The sequence below is a fragment of the Mesocricetus auratus genome, unplaced genomic scaffold, assembly GCF_017639785.1.
Source record: "Mesocricetus auratus isolate SY011 unplaced genomic scaffold, BCM_Maur_2.0 Super-Scaffold_6730, whole genome shotgun sequence".
In the NCBI taxonomy this organism is placed as follows: Eukaryota; Metazoa; Chordata; class Mammalia; order Rodentia; family Cricetidae; genus Mesocricetus; species Mesocricetus auratus.
In genome coordinates this window covers 98654329-98677172 of record NW_024429184.1, presented here as the reverse complement: position 1 = coordinate 98677172, position 22844 = coordinate 98654329, and the positions used below count along the sequence as shown (strand labels likewise).

The 22844-nt window shown below is 43.2% G+C and overlaps 1 protein-coding gene across 2 annotated transcripts in view; it reads left to right on the top strand.

Annotated features, from left to right (window-relative positions):
* Nucleotides 1–11673: 11673 nt before the first annotated feature.
* The window catches only part of Prrc1 (proline rich coiled-coil 1), a 31557-nt gene continuing 20386 nt past the window's right edge, over nt 11674–22844 (top strand). The window contains exons 1-4 of one of the 2 annotated variants that reach the window (XM_040741795.1): nt 11674–11809; nt 18096–18220; nt 18792–19181; nt 20961–21121. In XM_040741795.1, the coding sequence (XP_040597729.1) occupies nt 18118–18220; nt 18792–19181; nt 20961–21121 (654 nt within the window). In that variant the 5' untranslated portion in view covers nt 11674–11809; nt 18096–18117. Of the gene's footprint in view, nt 11867–18095; nt 18221–18791; nt 19182–20960; nt 21122–22844 lie in introns of both variants that reach the window. The other variant, XM_040741796.1, reaches the window with a different exon arrangement.

The window sequence follows — 22844 nt, the reverse complement described above, 5'->3', positions numbered from 1 at the left end:
GCTGCACTGGCTGAATAGCCATTTTACTTGGGGGGAGTATGCAAATCCTCTTATTGTGAGGAACAGAAGTAACTATCCAGCTGTCCGTGAGATCGTATGCTCCTCAAAGTTAGGCATCTGTCTGGCTCACCATCTCCACCAGCTGAGCACATCCTCATACTCAAGCCCTATGTACACACCTGCATTTGCCATGCTGTGCAGACACCACAGGGCCCACCCTCCAGGATGCAGGTTGGAGACGAAGGTATAGACTGGCCGTCTTGGGTTCCTGCAGAGAAGTTGAAAACTGCACTGGAAGACAAGCATGGTGGCACACACCTGTAATCTCAGCACCTAAGTGGAGGATCATGAGTTCAAGACCAGTCCCAGTTACCTTAAATGACTTAAATAGAATGGGGAGGCAGCCAGCTAGTAAACTAAGCCCTACATAGCACAAAAAGATTCTGGCTGCTTTTTACCACCACTGCCAAAATACAAAAACAAACAAAAACCTAGGAACATTTTGAGTAGACATAAAACCTGTTCACCTCGATTGGAACATGATACACTGAGGCACTGAAGCATCTCGTGGTACCTGAAGTAATATACACAATATAAAAATGCTTTTGATTTGGTTTGGGTATTATTTTTGTGTTTCCATGTAACTGGAATTCTGGTTTAGATGTATAAAAATGCTTAGTTGTGGCTCAGGGTTCTGTCCTGACAGAGCTGCAGCACTTATTTCCTTCCACCTGGGCTGTCACTGAAGGCGATGCCTCTCCAGGGACCAGTTTGTCCTGAGCCTGGTGTCACATTGCTTGCGTTGGCAGATGACGGGCTTCCAAATGTTAGAGTGCTCCCCAAAAACAAAAAAGCCTCTATGACAGACACTACTAGAGAAAGGGTATTTCTGAGCCTTGGCTGTCATCAAGCAGTCCTAAACTGACCGTCCTGGCCCTCAAGAGAGATTGAGACAGCGATGTCAAGTACTTTGCAAGCATCCACCCCTCCCCAGCACCAAAGCCTCTGGAGATCCAATGAGTCCTACTTCCTTAACCTATTAGAAAACACAAACCATGGCTTCCTTCCTGCTTCTGCAAGAACCATGGTCCAACTGTCCTGAACCAGTCTGGAACAGGTGTGGGGGTATCTTCCTCCTGCTGGCTCAGTTATAGGTACTAATTGCTACCCCCAAGTCTGGGGGTTGTAAGAGACAAGAAAAAGTACTGTAACCACTATTACTTTTTTTTACATAGGAGAAAGTAATTTTTCAGGGGATTATAATTGTCACCAAAGCCTTAATGGGTTACTTCATCTTCCTGACTGAAGGAAGCCCAAACTGGCAGAGCATTTCCTTTTGGAAAGAATGAGGTTCCCAGAGACCTGCCTTGCTTTCTCTTGGATTTATGCAATAACTGATAAGTAAAATCCTTATGGCTAGAAGGCTGATGTGTACTGGATGGAAAAGACCTGCAGTATTAGCCTAAGCTTGCATTCCTTCCAGGTGCAGATTCTGTTCAATGCCATTGCTGCCCATCCCGGCCCTGAGTGTAAATAGTTCTTGCTGTGTATCACAGGCAAAAGAGATTTTGTTTTCTTTTGAATCTTTCCTAAGAACTTGATGATAACACTAAAATAGACTCTGATTTTGACTCCTAATACAGTACATTATTGCACACATTTACACAATATTTGCAGGATCTCTTTTTGCTATTTTTTTTCATGCTAATTCTAACCTGAAAGAAATTTCTTAGAATAATGTATTTAACTTGATCATGGCCATCTCTGAGGCGTAACTTTTCTTCCTGTGCTTCACAGGGGTGCCATTCTGTGGTGGGAAGTCTTAATTGTGCTATTAGAACTATCATGGTACAAGTGTCTGAAGATAAAACTGAATTGCTGAAGCTCAGGAAAAGATTTCTCACTGATGAGCAAAGAAAGTAGGAGTTACTTGAAGTGTGCTCTTAGAGGAGATGCTGTGAATGACAAGAAAGGACTTAGACCATTGCATTAGCTTATTTGATAAAGTAGCTGCAGGGTGAGAAGATTGGCTTCAGTTTTTATAGATGCTCTACTGTGGATAAAATGATATTAAGAAGCATGGAGTTACAGAGACATCTATTGTGAAAGGGAGAATCAACTAAGAAGCAAACTTGTACATTGTTTTAAACATAATTCTAGTGCCTTTGTATGTATAACTTTTATATGTGATGGAAATAAAGACATTCATATTATTTGTTCTGTTGTGACATTTCACTTAGTGTAGTGTTTAGTAAATGAACCTTCAATATCTTTAAGGTATGCCTGTAACAGGATGAAGAAATATACAACATGCTAACATATATCATAAAGTTATTGAGGATAGCTATATTAATGTCATACAAAAAAGAACTCAGACATAGAGAAATTATCAGAGAAAGTGAGATATTACAAAATGGTAAAGGAGGTGGGTGTCCAGAATGACACCACAGTTCCTAATGTGTCTGAGCCAACAACCCAAATTCAAAGCACATGAGCCCAAAGCAAATGGCACTTCAGAGAGAAATGAATGAAGCCATCATTCTAATGAGAGAGTTCAGGGTTCCTCTCCTAGTAATTGGCAGAGCCAGAAAAGAGAAAATCATTAATGACAGAGTTGAACTGAAGAAGCATCATCAGTCAACTGAATCTAATTGACATTTATAGAGTGTTTCAATGAGCAGAATATAGTACAGTTGCCAAAAGAAAGCATATTGTGGGCCATAGACTGCGCCTCAGGAAAATCTTCAGAAAAGGAAATCTTCAAAAGCAAACTCTTAGGACTAGAGAGATGTCTGGCTCCGCAGTTAAGAGCACTTGTTCAGTTCTAGTACTCACATCGGGTTGCTTGCAACTGCTTGTGTCTAGGAAATCCGACACTCTTTTTGGCCTCTACATGTACCTGCACACACACACACACACACACACACACACATACACACACACACACACACAAATATAAATTTCTTTTTAAATTATAATCTTATACCATAATGGAATTAAGCTAGACACCAATAGCAGAAAAATACCAAGAAAATCTCAAAATGTTCATCATAAAATAGTGCACTCCTAGGTAATGGAAAAAACCATAGAAGTTCAAGCAAAATGTAAGTAATTGGGAAATAAAACTTGTCAAAACCTTCAGGCATTGACAAAGGCTTTGATACAGGAGAAATCTATAGCCTTGTATATGTATATCAGAAGGAAACTCCAAAGATCAATAATCTAAGCTTTTATTTTCAGAAAATAGAAAAAGAAGAGCAAATGAACTCAAAGCAGAAAGAAAAATACTGGCAACCAGAAATTGATGCGATTTAAAATATCAAGAAAGAAAATCAGTAAATCCAAACACGAGCTCTTTGAAAATATAAATAAAGTGATGTCTGTTTAAGATACTAAGAATGAAAGAAGATACCAGCTAATAATATTACAAATGAGAGAGGGGCCATCACTACTTATTTCATGGATACTAACTGGTGGCCAAAGGGAACCTGGGAACAATCCTGTGCCCACAAATTTCATATGTTAGATAATAAGGGACAACACTTGGAGAGATGTGGATGGAGCCTGTTAGAGCTAGGGAGATCTGAGATTGTTACCTTTCAATCCGGCACAAAAAGTCCCCTATGCATTCTTTTTTTTTAACCCTTCTATCTATTAACAGTCTCTACTGTTGCTGTGTGTGTCATGAGCTTTTGTTTGCATACTGGTCGGTTAGGGTTTAGATTGTGTTAGATTCTCCCAGTCCACACCAAGGAATTCTCTCCTATTCCCGTCAGTCATTCTCACACACTTGCGCTTATACACTTCCTACATCTTCTTACTTTCACCTTATTCCCTCTGCTTTTTACTTCTTAAACATAACTTTCCATAGCTTCAACACTAGAATCTGTGGATCCTAGCCATATCTAAACTTTCCCCTCTTAGCCTCCTAGCTACGTCCTCATTTTGACAGTGTTTTCTTTTCAAATCCAGTCTAGTATTCCCTACCCTTAGCCATCTTATTTTGACTCATCTCTCTCTCTCTCTCTCTCTCTCTCTCTCTCTCTCTCTCTCTCTCTCTCTCTCTCTCTCTCTCACTCTCTCTCTCCTCTCTCTCTGTCACACACACATTGTATATGTATAATAACATATAATTTTAGGTAAATAGAGCCTGAGGACCAGGAGGTCTTCTGTGAAATTGTGTCTTCTAGAAATGACTGCTTAAGAAAGACCTAAACAATAATAATATTAATAAATATGCTAATGATGGAGGAAAGAAATCTCATGAGATCTAACCCCTAGACAAAGAACTACAGGCAACTAATGACTTCTGAGAGAAGGAGAATTAGGCTCTGGAAGGAATGAGCCCCTCATTTGTCATATAATACAAAGTGGTCCCTGAAATCATATGCACATTAACAACAAACCCAGACTCAGCAGGTTATTTTTATTTACTTATGTATCTCTCTGTATGTAACAACAATAATCTGAGAAAAGGGGAGCATCAGATTGAGAGGGAATAGAATTTACAGGGCAATATAGGAGGAAATTGAGGGAAAGGACATAGAAGGGTAGTAGTGTTGTCATTATATTTTAATAAAAATATTTCTTAAAAAAGAAATTTAAAAACACATTGTGATAGGAAATATGCCGGATGACAAGCACATACACATTTTAGAAAGGTTAATAGATAAACTTCTGTTTTGAAGCCTCTACTGTATCATGAAGCAAAACTCAAATATACCTTCAAATTAAAAAAAAAACAAACATACCTTAGATAGAATACTTTCAAAGCAAAACCAGGCATATGGCTATCAGGCAAACATGAAAACATGCTGAAGTGTATAATCTACACAAATGGTTGTTTCATTATGGAAATCTATGAACAAGCAAACTTATATCAACATACTTTAAAAACTGTAGGAAATACTACAGGAAATGGAAACATATCAGTAGAGGAGATTTAAATTCCATTCTCTCTGTTCCTAGCTTATTGGTGGATAACTAATACAAATAATAGGGTAGTTCTAATTGATTTTCAAGAAATTAAATTTCATTTACTTGCATTCTTTTTACATACTCATAACTGGATTTAGGGGCTGGAGAGATGACTCTGTGGCTAAGATCACTTCCTGCCCTTTAGTACCATAATTTGTCTCTCAGCACCCATGTCAGGTCACTCACAACTGTCTGTAACCCCAGCTCTAGGCTCATCCAATGCCCTCTCCTGGCCTCCATTAATATTTGCACCTACCTACTCACTCACCTTGACACACACAAAAAGGAAAAATAACTTTTTAAAAATCCTGGGCTTAACAAATCATATTTTAGGTCATAAAATTATTAACTAAAAATTTTACATTAGGTGATATGAACAATAAGTATAAATATGGGAGTAGATGGGTACATGATAAAAACCAATTCATTCCTTATTAGAAACCAGGCAGTTCAGGAGACAAAGCTATATAATTAATATGACAAAACAAATACCTTTGCTATTATACAAGCAATAGAAGAAAAAACTTTAACAATGATAAGAAAACAATAAAATAACTAAGAAAATATTTTTTAAAAAACTAAGATGTATATTTTTTCAGAAGCTATACAGTATTTTTGGTAATACAAAGGGTCTTAAGCTGCATCATAAACATGTCAATTCTCTCTAATATAATCCGTTTACCATGGTTGGATCCTCATAAAATGTTATCTGAACTTAGTTTTAATAAAGATGGACTGATTGTAAATATCTAATACTTTAACTACAAAAGATAAAAACAATTTCTTCTTGGAAGTACACAGAAGCATCATGAACAAACCGGCAGCATAATTCCATAGCATCAAAATAAAAACACAAAGACAGAAAAAAATATACATGCATTACATATAAAAGTATGTTTTTCTTTTATCATGTAATGATTCCTTATAAATTAAATTTAAAAACAGTATTATAGCAGAAATCATAGGAAAGTGGTTTGAAAGACAGTGGCCCCATGGCTCATATATTTGAATGTTTGGGTCCAACTTGATGGAACTGCTTGAGAAGGATTAGGGGGTGTGGCTTTGCTGGAGGAGGTGTATCACTAGTAGTGGTTTTGAGGTTAAAAAGTCCAAGTAATTACTGGTTTATCTCTCTATGTGCCTCTGTCTCTCTCTGCCTGTTGCTTGTGGATCAACAAACACTCAGCTACTGCTCCAATGCCATGCCTACCTGCCTACTGCCACACTCTTCAGCATGATGGTCACAGACTCACCTTCTGGAACTGTAAGCACCAAATAGATCCGTCTTTCATTGTTTGACTTCATCATGGCGCCTCCTCACAACAATAAAGAGTAGCTAAGACCCATAACTACTAAGCCTCACTCTTCATGAGATAAATACAAAGAAAGACATTTCCATTTACAAACCATTGAGGATTTGTTCACCAGTGAGGTCTATGCCCAAAGGGCACTCATTCATGTCTTTTTTCAAATATGGAGTACATTAACTTTTTAATGTAAAAACATCAACTTGGCTTGAACTTAACCTTCTTGAAGATCACTCAGTTAGCACTCAAACACAACTGGAGTTTGAGCTTCTTTTCTGGGAGTCATTTTTAGTAGTGAACCTGTTAGGCACAAAATATCATAGTAAATAGTAAATAACTTTAGGGGAAAATAATTCTGGCTATTATGAAATTCTGATGTTATTGTGGTAGCTTGAATGTAACTGGTCCCTGTAATCTCATAGGGAGTGGCATTATTAGAGGTGTATCTTTGTTGGAGTGGGTGTGGCCTTGTTGGAGCAAGTGTGTCACTGGGGATAGGATTTGAGGTTTCCTAGCTCAGGATACCACTCAGTGTTTCAGTCAACTTTCTGTTGTCTGAAAGATGTAGGATTCTCAGCTACTACTCCAGCACCTTGTGTACCTGCATGCCACCATGCTCCCCATCATGATGGCAATGGACTGAACCTTTGAAACTGAAAGTGAGCCACACCAATTAAATGTTTCCTTTATAAGAGTTGTCGTGATCATGGTGTCTCTTCACAGCAATAGAAAACTTAACTAAGACAGTCATGTAGGGAGGCCAAGTGAGTGTACTCCATTGCAATATGTTCCCAATTCACATGCTTATCAACTCCCGCTAGAACTTCTTGACAGAACCAATGTGTGTGCTAGGCAGAGACTATACAAAGGCCTTTAGAAAGAGTAATGAGGAAGCAAGGCTTTAAAGGAGACCAGACCCCATGTACACAAAACTGTGAGCAACGGAAAATATTGAAAACAAATAAATAAGGTGAATATTACTCTTGAGGTAAGGAGATGGTGACAGTTACTGCTGAAATTGAATAAGGCATACTGACAATGCTGCAGCAGGGTCTCTGTAGGTGGTAAAGGAAGAGGTCCACAGTGAAAAAGAAAACTGTTCACAGTGAGAACAGAGGTTGACGTCCATAAAAAGATTAAGGGTTAAAACAGAGTCCAAAGTACTGAGGAAGATAAAAAGGGTTTGCAGCTGGATATAAGATAAACAAATTAAACAAATATGAAGCAGGGCAAGGCTCCGGGCCAGTGACAGCAGGTCTAAACACTCTGCAGTCCCTTAATCTGTGTCCCTTTCCCAGTTATGAGTCTCTGTATCGACTGACAATGGTCTACTGCAAACAAAAGCTTCTCTAATAAGGGCTGGGAGATTCCTTAATCTACCAGTATAAGTGTAAGTCATTAGGTGTTTAGTTTAATACAGTGTCCACTTAGCGGAATAATAGCAGTACTAAATTCTCTCCTAGAAGAATAATAATTGTAGGTCCTCTACTTACAGTCTGTGGCCTCTGGTCATGGTGCCAGGTATGAGTTTCATCTTGTGGAGTAGACCTTAACCCAATCAGAAAGCAGTTGGTTGTTTCTGTGACATTCATGCCTCTACTGCACCATAGGAATATCTTGCCTGGTCAGTCATTATTGTAGCTTGTAGAGTTCACATCTAGATATGACTTAGGATTAATCTTTCTCCCTTGGGAGGTTGCATAGTGCCTTCCAACTCTATGAAATCTAGTCAAAAGGGATGCAGCTTTTCAGATCCATATCAGTAGAATGTTCAATCTTAAACAGACCATATATATTTTACCCTCTGAAGCATACTGTGCCCCCTTCTCTAAAGACTCAAGGATCACTGTGGAAGAGGGACCACAAAGAGTGTAAGAGTCAGAGCAAGTTGATAGTTACAAGGAAACTGTGTCTTTGGGACACAGCGGGGCAGCTGCCAGTATGAACTCTACTAAGTTCAGCTAAGACAGTGTGCACACGACCTGTGTGCAAGCCTAAGCCAGACCAAGTTCTAGCATGGAGAGAGAAGCTGCACAGAGTTCTATCTCCCCACCCCCACCTAGGAGCTATTGACAAACTGGAGAAGGGTTAGCTTTCTCTAACAGTGTAGCCTCTGATGAGCTGACCATGCTACAGTAGAAGGTCACACATCCAAGAGTATCTGGTGGCACAAACTGGCCTTGTTAGGGTAACAAAGGAAAAAGCCAAATGAGAAGGGAAGGGAGAGGGGGCTTTGGGAAGAGTTAGAGGACATAAGGTGAATAAGATCAAAACACATTGTATGAAATTTTCAACCACTAAAATTTTTAGAAAAGCAATGACAAAGAAGAAAAAAGAGGAAGGAATGACTTTGTGCTATTGCTGGCTTTACCTTCTAGCATAGACCTTTACTCAGTAAACACTGGTTGTGTGACTATTTTTAAATATTTCCAGTAAGTATGGCATCTAAAACTTAACCCGAACACAAGTCACTTACCTATGCTGACAAATTAGTTAAGGAATCTTAACCTCCATCCCAGATCTGAGGCCAAGTGTAACGGCTTCACACTGAGTGACAAGAATTCTATGTATATGAAGAAAATGAGGAAGCAAACTGCCTCTGAAGTCACGGTTTTGATCAGCCTTAATCACAACTGTGAGTCTTTGGAAGGAATGCGTGTAAGAGCAGCCTGCAGCCGAGGCTGCAGGACTCTGATGGAGTTTGCTGATCCCCAAGCTGCTCAGACACACTCCTTTAACAAAGAGTGCCTGCTGAGGGTGGGGACTGACTTTGGGGATACGATGGGGGACAAAACAGACAAACCTGTCCCTGAAGCTTGTTTTCTTAATGTGAAAGAACAGCAAGCAAATACTTATCTTGTCACATCGGGGGAGGAGCTGGGTGTTCAAGGAAAGTCACTCTGGGACTGGAGGGGCGGGGCTTGAAAGCTGAGAGTTGCAAGTTAGCAAAAGACACAAAGGGAAATGCACATTTTGGGTGAAGGGACCCGGAGTAGGTCAGACACATGGCTTCAGCCTCTGGCAGAACAGGTTCTTGGGGCTGATGGGAGCAAGCTGTAGCACAAGAGAAGAGTCTAGAATTCAAGGTGAGACTGGGTCTTTACCTTTCTTTTCCATGTGGAAAACAAAGGGTCTGTTAGGGTTTGGATCTAAAACCGTCTTTCAAGTGCCATGTGCTAAGGTGAGTTTGGCTAACAGCCTGTGGAGCTCCTGGGAGGTGGGACAATTTGTTAGAGAGGAGGGGCTTGTTGGAGGAAGCAAAACAGGGCAGGGTGACTTTGAATGGGATATTAGAGTCTACCACCCCCACCCTACCCTCATCCCACCCCACCCCCACCCTGCCCTCACCTCACCCCATGCCCACTCCAACCCCACCCACCTCTACCCTACCCCACCCTACCGCCACCCCTGCTTCTCAGCTGTTCTGAGTTAATCTTTGTTTGCCCACCCTGTGTCCCAGGCCCAGGAACAATAGTGCCAACTGACCCTGACTTGTCATCTCTGAAACCATGTGCTCAAATAAATCTTGTCTCCTCTAAGATGATTATCTTGGTTATTTTCTGATAGTCCCAGCTAAGGCAGTATAACAAATTTTTTGTAAGCATGTATTCTGTAAAGATAAATTATTTTGTCTGTCGAGGCAAATAGAGTGAAACTGTGATGATGATGATCCTTGGGGGGGGGGGGGAAGTAAACAGACATCAGACATTGACACTTTCACATTATAGCTTACCCTCACAGAACTCTCAGCCTTACAGCTAAAATAATACATTTTACTGGTGAGGCTGGGGTATGTCTCAGTCTGTAAAATGCTTGCCTCGAAACCACAAAGACCTAGTTTGATCTGTAAAACCCACCTTAAAAAAAGCAGCTTGGTGTGGCAGTGCACAGCAGTAATCTTAGTGTTGGGGAGGAGGAGCAAGTGGATATCCCTGGAGACCTCTCCCCTCACCCCTTTCCCCATTCACTTTCCTCCAATTAAAAAACAAAACAAAACAACAAAAAAAACGAAAACCCTCCACCCAGGCTCTGTCTCACGGCATCTTTCTCTCACGCGCTGCTTTTTTAAATGACAGCAAATAGACCTCATTTAAAATATTCGTAGGACAGTTCTGAATATTTGTAATGCTCATAGGAGTATCTGAAAGGTGTTCCCAGGTGGATGGAGGACAAGGCTGACTGGGCACAGCTGGGAGGGAGACCCTGTTGATCCTGGTTGCAGATGATGATGGGTTCCGCTGAGTGCACAGCTCATGAACTGCATAACCAGGCAGGACTCTTCAGACGCTGTAGGGGTAGGGTCTACGGTCAAGATGCCTAGGTGTGCATACATAGTCGTATGGATACAGTCTGGGCAACATTACTCAGGTTGTCTTGTTGATTTTCTAGTTCATGGGTTTTTTTCCTATTCAGAGAAAAGCTACTCACTAAGACCTTGCCTGTCTTGTTCATTGTCACGATCTGCACACTGCAGCCATTAATTAGTATTTGCTAAATGAATGAAGAAATCAACATACCTTATAACTATTTAGGGTGTGAGTCAAAGGGATGGAGATGGTATCTGCTTTCAGCACCGCCCCAAACAAAGCTGTTTAAAGGGCCACCTACACACATTCTGAGTGGATAAATTAACAAAGGGAACAACCCAGTGTAGCTGCAGTCATATCTGTAGTCAGGGAACTGCTAAATGACATTAGTTTTCAGGGAGGAATCTAGAATGTTTAAAGCTGCCAAGTTCAAGAGATGCATGAATTTCAAACCTGTGAATATATCCCTGAATGAAAATTTCCAACTAAAACAAAAGCTGTAATTCTTCATATAGTGAACACTAGGAGGCTTAAAAGGCCCTTCCATTCATCTTGTTTTGTTTGACTTTGGTACCTACCTGAGTGAGTGCTGGACAATATCATTCCCATTTTATAGATGGAAATGAGGAGAATTAGGTCGTTCGTATAGGGGGATGCTGCAGAGAAAGGGGTCTTTAGATCCAAATTAGGATTTCTGATTGTGAATTTTTTTTCCTTTTACACTTCGTTCATTGGTTTCTTTAACATGTCGTCGGGTTATTGTACACTAATTGTTTCAGGTGTCTATAAAATAAGGCAGTTACTCCCGGGCCCTAGATTTTTTTTTTAACTATAAAATAATGTGCATTACTTAAGAAGAAAATCGGCAAGTTACTTGCCACCTTTCTAGTGCCCAGTACCTCTTTCGGGAGGCAACCTCTGCTACATGGAAGGCTTTGATCACTGCCTTACCGGGAGGTGGGACAGAACGACGTGGGCGGAGGTGCACCCGGGCCGGTTCTGAGTGGGTGTGGGGCGGTGCGGCGGAGGCCGGCCGAGGGGCGTGGCGGGGCGTGGCGGCGACGTGGCAGCGGGGCGGCGCGGAGGCCATCTTGGCGCGGGACGCGCGCTCCTCTGGTCTTCCTCGTCCTCGGCCAGACGGATCTCCGCGCCGGACACTCCGGATACCGACCCCGACCCGCGTGGGCAGCTTCCGCATAGGCGCTCGCTCGGTCCCAGGTGAGCGCGGGCCCGGCGGTGACTCGCGTGGCGGCGACGGGAACCGGCGAGCCCCAGGTGGGCGGGCCGGCGGCGGAGTGTGGGGGCTCCGGGCGGCGGGGACACCGGTCGGGAGAGCAGGGTTCATCCCCGCATCGCTCCGGCCTCGACCCAGGCTCCAGGGCCTGCACCTTCCCCCGCGTGCACGGGTGTCCAGGCCCGCGGACCTTCGCCCGGCCCAGCCCGGCCTGCAGACGTGGCACTGGCTGCCCAGGCCACCGGCCCTGGTGGGTCGCAACGTCTTCTCCTGGGATCCGCGCGAGTGTCCAGCGCCGCCCTGCAGGGCCCTTCAACCCGGACCCACCTCAGTCATGTTTTCAGGATTGCTTATTTCCTAAATGGCAGGATCTCACGTGCAATAGTTTTTGTCTTTGACTCCGTCCGCGATCCTGACACTTTTTGGCACTCCAGTGCTGTGTGAGCAATGTTTGAATCTCCGAGTGTTTAGGGAAGTTTATTTTGGGTTCCACACAGAGAATGACAGACTGCCGACTTCTGTCTGTTAGTATTCGAGGCATTAATAAGATCAATAGGAATAGCTTCCGATGCTCTGAATCTGTCAAAAGTCCACTCTCGTCTTTTCCTAAAAGTAGCCATCTAGTTTCTAAAAGCAGACCTGAGTAGGTGCAAGCGGATTCGAGGAGCGGTTTGATCAGAGCCTGAGGACTAATCTTCTCAGCCATTTCCATCTCTTCCCCCCCCCCCCGTAATGTTGATGCATTCAGACTACTTTTGTTACTCAAAAACTCCGTCAACTGATCCTCTGTGTTGCTTATCCTACAAGGCTTTTTCTTTCTTTTTTTCCTTTATATCTGCGAAGTTTATTAGTTTATTTCAGTATTGTATTTAAGTCATCCCTCAAACCGTAGAGCTTTTAAGGGCTGAAAGAAATTGATCAATTATCTCAGGTGAGCTCTTTTGCCCATGCATTTGCTGAGAGACCAGTTTTGTCTTTAAATAGGACCTGGCTGTGAGAAGGATCAGATAGCTTCCGCCTCAAGGCTATGCCTGGCTGAGAGATGAAAGAGGGACCTTGGCAGAAAGGGGTGCAGTCTGCTGAGGAGCCTTTCTCCCAGGTTGTGTGTCTTTGTCCAGGTGGAGAATATGCCCGGTGGAGAATATGCCCGTATTTAGCCTCTTGAATGCTCCATCTTTCTTCACAGCCAGGCTTTGGAGGGGTTCATACTTGTCTCTCTTCCTACTCCTCTGTTTGCTCCTAGCCATCCCCTAGCCTCCCATCTTTGGAAACAGCTCTAAGATGGTCTGCAGTATAGCAAACCCATGGAACCATCCACAGTGCCCCTCCTGGCTTCTCTGCAGCATTTAGTCCTACCTTGAAATGCTGCCTTCTGAGTGCCACAGTGTCATTCTGCCGCTCTTATTGTCTGCCGGTCAGTTGGTCACATAACTGAAAGAAGGTTTGGCGTTAAGTCGTAGTCTCTTTATCTTGGTATACCCTTCTTGGGAGAGATGGTGCAGATACCGTATCAGAAACTGTTGGTACATTGATGACACTGGTGGTTTGTGAACTCCAGACCCAGTTGGTGTTCCTTCTCAGGTGTTTCGAGGAACTTGACCCTGCTGAGTTAGAGGGGAAGCACGTAATGATCCCCTCGCCCCAAATAAAGAGACACTGTCAAACTCCTTGGCCTCTTAAAGAGCTCTCTGTCCTACCTGTTGGCATCGTCATCTGTCTGGCCAACTGTGTATCTCATGCCTCCCCACTCTTATCCTTAATGGCACTCACTGAGTCTTACCCCTAAATGCTTCTCAAGTCTGTCTCCTTTCTCCTCTCCATCGTAACCTTAGTTTAGGCTACAATGTCAACCTGGTATTATGGATATTTGGAGACATATGATTCTTGTGGGTTGAGGGGATGTGTATTATGGGAATTTGAGACACTACCTGATTCTTAACCAGCAGTGCCCTGTGACAACCAGAGGTTGTCATGGAAACCCTAGGGGGTATGAGGTTATGGTTATCCCTAGTGTAGGGTATAGGCAGACTTTATTTGAACTTCTTCTGTACCCGTGAGTAGTGCTGTCTCTGCCCAGTGGTCCAGCGTACATATTTCAGCTAAAGGAATCCTTTTTTATTTTTTTCTGTAATAGTATTGGTGGTTGAATCCAGGACCCTTGCATTTGTTAGGCAAGTGTCCCACCACTGAGTTATGGCCCCAGCCCAATGGAATCTTCTAGTGGGTAGTGGATGACTGAGAGCGTCTGGGAGGTGGGTATGGTGTTTGTCAAGAATGTAAGTGGACCAGCTTCAATGACTCGTCATACATTTTTCTGTGTGTGTGGGAAAAAGCCAAATATGACTAGGTTACTCAGGGGTATAGTTTTATTTATTTTACCTTTATGGAATGAGAAAAATGAGAGAACAATTGAGTGTTGTTGCTGGTCTTATGTTTGAGGGAGGATGTGACATTTGGAGTGATGGTGTGGTTGTGTGTCCTAACTGTGATGACGATGGGGTCTGTGCTTGTGGCTCAGCTTCACAGAGCTGTACACCCTCGTATACACACAAATAACTATCAACAGCTGAAGTTCAGGGTGGGTCTACAGAGTGGTTAATAGTGCTATGCCATCATCAGTTTCCTGTGTTTGGTATTTGCAAATTTCTGTAAGTGGCTGTGACTGAGGTCAGCGTGCAGAGAGCACTGTACTATGTTTGCATCTTACAGATTTAAAATCTCAGAAGAGGTAGACTAAACAGACAAACGCTCGAGTGCCGTTCTGGTCTTCAAAGGGCCAGATCCATACCTCCATCAGGAAGGACTGGCTGTCCCTCAGTCTTGTCCTCCCACTTGGGTTTTTGTGACTGTGTCTTACTCCCTTTGCTGTACTTAGCATTTTACCTGCAGTGTGCCCACTTTTCTTCTGGAAGCTTCTCCTCTCCCTATGTAAGTTCTTTCTTTCCTTGGCTTGTGGAAATTTGCTCTGTCCTTCACAACTGAGCTCATATGTGAGTTGGGAACCTTCTCCAGATTCCTTTTTCTGTCCGGCATGACTGTGTTCTCAGCCCCAGCTTACAGAGTTCAGCCTTGGGGTGTATTGCTGCTATTGTATCGAATGTTCAGCACCCTTGGACATTGGTACTGTTACTTGGTTGTTTCCTGTACAAGTTGACCTGGTTTTTGCTTAGCTTGTTTCAGTGCTTGGCAAACATTTGCCTTCGCTGAACATTTGTAAAATAAGTAAAAGCATCAAAAGCCAATTTGGCATGTTTAGAGTTGATTTTGTACTGTCTGAGTTTCTCTTCCTGTTGCTGTTTAAAACAACAAACAGCAAAAGCCACTTCAGAGAGAAAAAGGCTTATCTGCTTCATAGTTCAAGGGTATAGCCCACCATAGCGGAGACTTCAGGCAGGAGCTTGAAGGTCACATGGCATCCAGAATCAGGAAACAGAGTTTGATGGATGAGTACATGCTGCCGCTTGGTAGTCATGGTCACACCAGTTTGAGAAGTTTCTGTTTTGGTTAAGTGATGGCATTTTACCCAAAATACAGTAACCAGCCTTCCAGATTTATTTTTCCTACTGTGCCCCCTCCTACCTCCAAGGCCCTTGACAGATGCGGGTCAGAGAGATAGTTGGGATCACCCTTTAGTTCATAGTGTCTGACTCACCATTCTTTGATTATCCTTGGCAATGGATGTCTTTGACCCCCACTTGCCCCCATGTAACTGTCTCTACTCTAAGTGGACAGTGAACTGTCTGTTTTCCCAATCTACAGCCCTCCCTTCCATGGGTTTTTTCAGACTAATTCTGTTCTAGACGTTGTCCCTCCATCCCACTCCCAGCAGTTCCAACAGGGGCCATATCCTTTAGGAAGGTTGAGAACCACTGGCCTGTCTCCTAAAAATGTGTCTGCCCTTTGTTTAGAAAGCTGGCTCAGTGGTTAAGAGTACTGACTACTCTCCCAGAGAACGTAGGTTAGATACCCAACACCCACGTGGTGGCTAACAAGTAACTTCAACTCCAATTCCAGAGGATCTGACACCCTCTTCTGGCTTATGTGGGTACACAGACAGATACGTGCGCAAAACCTTTATAAACATAGAATAAAATGATCTGCCCTGGGACTAAACACTTCTCTTAAGCCTAAATGTCTTGTAATTTTCTGCAACATGGCCTGGATGAACTGCCTGTGACAGTGGTTGCTCCTGGACAAAGGACAACACATTGCACTACCAGATTCAAAGAGACTTGACTAGATGGATTATAGTCCAAAGTTTCCCACATTCCAGCCGTTATCTTCCTGGCCTCTGCCCTGCTCCCTGCTTACCCCACTCCGACTCTCAGGTTCTCCTGCATAGACATCGTCTGTGTGAGGGTCACCAAGGTGGAGGGTGAGCAAGAAGGAAAGACAGGCCAGGCAATGAGACTTAGGACAGTGCAAGCCCATGCTTATTCAGGGGGAAGACCCTGCAGAGGTGTCTCTGCAAGAATCAGACTGCCATCAGCTTCCTCTCAGGGTAGTTAGAAGGCAGGGGCGGGGGAGGGGGCAGGGAGTTGAAAAGCTGACTAGAGAAAGGTGAGCAGTGATGGAAAGAATGTCAGGTGATCAAGAAATGTCTTTCCTGTGGTCCACAGGGCAGAATAGCCAATAATCTATACAAGGAGTTAATTTACTTCTAGAAATCAAATTACTATAGTTACTGGAGTTGTTACCAATCAAACAAAATGAAGTTCACAAAATGGAGTGACCCTGATGCTGCTAAACTCCTATTTTCCATTTTTATAGTCTAGGAGCCACACCAGGAATGGTCTCACCTACAGTGGGCAGATCTTCCCCTTTCAGAAAACACAGTCAAGATAATGCCCACAGCCATGCCCAGCAGTGTGTGTGTGTGTGTGTGTGTGTGTGTGTGTGTGTGTAGGTAGGTAGGTAGGTAGGTAGGCAGGTGGGAGACCTAATGTGGGCCATATCCCTGAAGAAAATGGACTTTCCCTCCCCCACAGCCATCAACTGTCTCAGCCCCTCAGCTAGGGCTGGACTTCATGAGCCCCTCCTCCATCCATGCTGGGCATTTGACTGATTTGGTTTTGTGCACATTTATGGCCCCATCATGTCTAGAAGACACTGTTTCGTAGCAGTTCTAGCTCTGGCTCTTATAATCTTCCTACCCCTTCTTCCATGATGCCCCTGAGCCTTGGTGGGAGGGAGGTTACTTAGATGTTCCTTTTAGGACTGAGTACTCCATAGTAACTTACCTGCTGTGCTTTGAGTACTTCTGAGTCTCTCTGTTAACCACCATCCATTGCCAAAAGACCTTCTCTGATGAGGGTATAAAGCTGAGTTCTTAGAAGGAAGTTTGATCTGTAAGGATGCTTTCTTATATTTGGTATGCATCGTCGTCCTTTAGGACCTTGCTTTCTTGTGGCTTGATTTTTAGTCAACTTCTAACACCTGAGCCACACCATTGCACTTTACAAAGCAGCCGTAGACCAGAAGACTGGAGACTAACCTGTTTATAAAGCTGAACACATCTGGATTGTGTGTGTGTGTGTGTGTGTGTGTGTGTGTGTGTGTGTGTGTGTTAATAGACAAAATAGCCCACATAGAACGTTCTGTGAGGGGAGAAGAGAAGTTTCAAAGGTAAATTAGATGTCTGTGTTTTAAGCATCTGAAACCTGCATGTGATTCTTAATGGGATTCAGGTGGCCAAAATCAACTTGGCACTGTATGATTTGAAATACATAGTTTCATTTATGAAATGGTTAATGTCAAATTATTTCCATGTTGTAAAATATGTATATGGTAACGTCACAAGACACTTGCATATTAAATAGTTTCATAGACTTTTAAAATTTATTTAAACTTTGTTATAAAAATTGTTGCAAATAAAAGCATTATACACAGAAATGAACCAGACCCAAAGACTATACGGAGTTTTTTCGGATACTAAAAAAGGATATTTTAAATATTGTGTGTGTGACATGTATGTGGGTGCCTTTGGAGGCTAGAAGAGGGTGTCAGATACCCTGAAGCTCTAGTGCAGGTAGTTGTGAGCCATCTGATTGGGCACTGGGATCTGAGCTCAGGTCCTCTGCAAGAACACAAGTGCTGTCACCTGGTGGCTCATCTCTCCAGCTTTACAGGAGGTTTGCTGAGCCCTTCCTCCAGACACGGTTGCTGTGAGTACCGAAGGCAGACTCGCCTCTAAGTGGTCTTTCTTAATTGTTCTCTAACTACGTGAGCTGCTGCCCCCGTGTGAAGTTTACCATTTTTATATCTTTGCAGAGTGCACCATAGTTGAGGAAAAATGATGGAAGAAAGTGGAATAGAGACAACTCCACCTGGAACTCCTCCCCTGAACCCTGCAGGCCTGGCTGCTGCTGCCATGCCCTCCACTGAAGTTCACTTAGGTGGGTTGGAGGCTGGGGAAGACACTGGTCTCTCTGAATCAATTAGAAGAATATGCTGTTAATGCTTCCCTAATCTTGTCAGGGTGCAAAGAAATAGCCCTTTTAAATTTAAACAACAACACAGAAATAATCTTTCCTGTTACAAGTAAGGAAGTGTATGTAATGTCTTGCTGTTAGCGGGTTTGCTCTCTGTTCATATTTACTGCAAGCCCTCCTAGCAAGCCTTCAAAGCATTTGTTGTCTGATGGTCTCTGACTTTGTGGGGATTAATCTTTTTGAGGTTTTAGTGTCTAGGTTTTTATGTTCAAGACAGGGATGAAAATGACCTTGTCTAAGAAGCAAACAAACAAAGGGAAAGGGAGGTTTGCTCTTGGACAGTGCTGTCCTTGAGCTGTGCTGCTTCTCCAGTGGAATCGCAGGACCTGTGCTCATGTACAATTGCTATGCGTTGGAAATTACACCTTTAAAATCCACCTACCACGTTAGGAATTTCCCAAGCAGTGGAAGTTTGAAAATGAGATGAAAAGCTTTTTCAACTTTGTGTGCTTATCGTCCCTACTTTTTTTTCTAGCTGCAACCAGTTCCTTCTCATCTCCCAATGTGTCTGGGATGGAGTCCTTGCCACCACATGTGTATTCCACGCCTCAGCCATCCCTGCCCCCTGTGCAGCCGTCCGCACCGCCCCCTTTTGTGCCGATGTCTCCAGCTCCTGCCGGTCCCCTGAGTGGCCCTTCAGTGCTGCCCTCTGTGTCTTCATCACCTGGCATTGCCTTCAGCAGCCCCCCTTTGCCCCACTTCCCGCCTGCCACTTCCGCCTCTGGGGCTCTTTTGTCCACACCACCTGCGGGTCCTCCGATATCGGGGTTTTCTGTTGGTGCAGTTTACGACATCACGAGGGGCCACGCCGGGAGAGCTCCCCAGACACCTTTGATGCCGTCCTTTTCTGCACCTCCAGTCTCAGGTGAGCTCTTACTGTGCCGCAGTATTGGCCGTCTCTGACGTTTTATTACTGTGTGCTGGTTTTAGGTTGTGTTGCGCTGTGATTTGTGTACTAGACAGTGTAGTACTCACTTGTATACATAGATACACACATGTATAGACCTGGCCATCTGCTGCTCCTAGACAGTGTAGTACTCACTTGTATACATAGACACATACATGTATAGACCTGGCCATCTGCTGCTCCTAGACAGTGTAGTACTCACTTGTATACATAGACACATACATGTATAGACCTGGCCATCTGCTGCTCCTAGACAGTGTAGTACTCACTTGTATACATAGATACACACATGTATAGACCTGGCCATCTGCTGCTCCTAGACAGTGTAGTACTCACTTGTATACATAGATACACACATGTATAGACCTGGCCATCTGCTGCTCCTAGACAGTGTAGTACTCACTTGTATACATAGATACACACATGTATAGACCTGGCCATCTGCTGCTCCTAGACAGTGTAGTACTCACTTGTATACATAGATACACACATGTATAGACCTGGCCATCTGCTGCTCCTAGACAGTGTAGTACTCACTTGTATACATAGATACACACATGTATAGACCTGGCCATCTGCTGCTCCTAGACAGTGTAGTACTCACTTGTATACATAGACACATACCTGTATAGACCTGGCCATCTGCTGCTCCTAGACAGTGTAGTACTCACTTGTATACATAGACACATACATGTATAGACCTGGCCATCTGCTGCTCCTAGACAGTGTAGTGCTCACTTGTATACATAGACACATACATGTATAGACCTGGCCATCTGCTGCTCCTAGACAGTGTAGTACTTACTTGTATACATAGACACATACATGTATAGACCTGGCCATCTGCTGCTCCTAGGGCCTCGATTTCTCCACAGTAGTTTTCTGGTCTCACTCTGACACAAGCGTTTTCCACGCTCATCTCTTTGCCATTTAGATTATTAACAATAAAGCTAATGTAATTTATTGTATAGTTTGTGTGGTATAAATGATTGACATTTGAGGTGTGAGAAAGAATTCCCATATCTCATGCTAATATTTGTTATGATAAGCTGCAGGTCGCAATCCAAGAATACATTATAGTTTGCTTTTTTATCAGAACCATCTTCCTCAAGGAGTAAATTTTATCTAGCTAGTCCCATGTGCCAGAAATGGGGGATACTAGGCCATTTCTTTTCTCAGACCAACTACATTCTCTCAGTCCCCTTCTCTAGTATGGTTATTGGAAACAAATTATCAAGACCTAATCTTTGTTGTCTTCTGTTCATCATTTTCAGGTAGAGGAGCACTTTAGCTTTGATTCTTTTTTTTTTTTTCTGAGATAGGGTTTCTCTGTATTGTTTTGGAGGCTGTCCTGGAACTTGCTCTGTAGACCAGGCTGGCCTCAATCTCACAGAGATCCGCCTGCCTCTGCCTCCCGAGTGCTGGGATTAAAGGCGCGTGCCACCACCACCCGGTTTAGCTTTGATTCTTTATTACCCAAATTGAGCTACATACCTTTACTAGTAAATTTTTATGGAGCATAGGTATTCCATGCTTATCTGTGTAAAACTATGTAAGGGGATACCTTTTGAGGGATTTTTACAATTGTATGTATAAAGGACTGAGTTAACAACTTTATCTTTAGATGCTTACGTAGTTCTGTGATTGAATTTGCTTTGAGCTTCTCATATGACACATCTTTTTATAGGAAAACATTTGTGAAATAAATTACCCAACCAGATTTTTGCTCTTGACTAGGTATTTTGCCGGCCCCCATCACTCAGCAAACCAGTATGACATCGCTGGCACAGGGGCCTGGAACCACATCAGCCATTACCTTCCCAGAGGAACAGGAAGATCCTAGAATTGCGAGAGGCCAGGATGATGCACCTGCTGGTGGGATCTGGGGTTTTATCAAGGTAAGGGTGTTTGCCTTTCAAGTTACGGTTCTAATTGTAAAACTGACAGGGGTCAATTAGAGAAACACGGCATAGGGTAGGGAGCACAGTGTTTTGAGAACACTGTATAGGGTAACGGAAAGCAAGCCCTTTATGGACAGATTTCTGTAGTTGGCACTTGTTCATTGTGCGTCTCTATATGACATGGGTATTGTGTTCTTTGTCTTTTCTGGAAAACTTCATTAATGTCCTTCCAGCTGTGAAATTGTCTGTCTGTCTTTGTTTCTTGTGTATTGGGTCTGCATATGTTTGGATGGATGCATGTGTTCAGGTGTGTGTGTGTGTGTGTGTGTGTGTGTGTGTGTGCGCACGCGCGAGCGTGCACGCTCACATGCGGATGTGGAGGCCACCACAAGGGGTCTTCTTCTGTTCTCTACATTACTTTTTGGGGACAGGATCTGTCATTGACTTTGGACTCTGTCCATTCAGCTGGGATGGTTTGCCATTGAGCTCTCACTTATGCTCTATCACATGCTAGAATGTTAAGACATGTGCTGGAGTGCTCCACTTTCTAAATGGGTGCTGGGACCCGAACTCAGATCCTCATGCTTATCTGCCCTTTACTGACTAAAGCATCTCTCAGCTCTAAACATTCTTCCTTTAGAATATATTTCTTAATAACTACTATGTCATCGATGACTGTTACATTTACCATGTTTTATTTTACAAATCTGTTATCAGTATTAATCTGCTTATAAGTTTTTAAATCGTTTTACTCTAATTGAGAAAAATGTTTAGACATGTGCACATTTTGTTCTTGTTGTTTGGTTGGTATTGCCGACTGAACCTGGGGCCTTATGTACACTGGTAAGCACTTTATTGCTAGCCGATCCCAGCTCTCTTGTCTCTCTTAGGAAGAGTCTCATCAGTATGCCTTGGAGCTTACTCAGTATCCCAGGCCGGCCTGAGCTTGGCAGTCCTTCTGCCTCAGGCTGGCTTGTGACGGGATGCAAACCTGCACCCTTAGGCCTGATTAACATGACGCAGCTACAGAGCTGTACAGTGCTCCCTTTTGATTTTAATTCTTATAAATTAAACTAATGAGTGCTCTTATGTGTGCACCCTGATGGGCAACTTGGACATCATTAGTTCCTGATGAAAGTCCTAGTGAGTGCCCTAGAACTTTCTGAATACCGCTTTCCAGTAGCCACACTAGCATATGTTGTTCCCTCATTGTTCCCATGGCAGCAGAGGGTGTTAATTTATAATAGACAAAATATCTGAAACATTTTTGGGATGTGTGTGTGTGTGCATGTGCGTGCGTGCGTGCGTGCGTGCGTGTGTGTGTGTGTGTGTGTGTGTGTGTGTGTGTATGTGTGTGTGTATGGAAGCCCCGAGTTGATACAGAGTGTCTTTATGAGTGGTCTCCACTTTATATATCAAGGTCTGCTTTGACTAGTCTGGCTTGCCAGCTTGCTCCGACTCTCCATCCTGAGCATTGAAATTACATATGGCCACTACACCCTTTTGTGTGGTCTCTGGGGATCCCAACTCTGGTCCTCATGTGACACAAGGGCTTTACCTTATAAGCCAAACCCCAAACTTGAAACCATGTTTTAATTTTCTTTTCTTTGCTATTAAATTTGCCCCCACCATGAAATTGTTTTCTATGTTCTCTGTTCATCTTTGCTCAATTTGAAGTTGGGAGATTTGCTTTGCTAAGCGCGTTTGTTAAGAGCTCTGG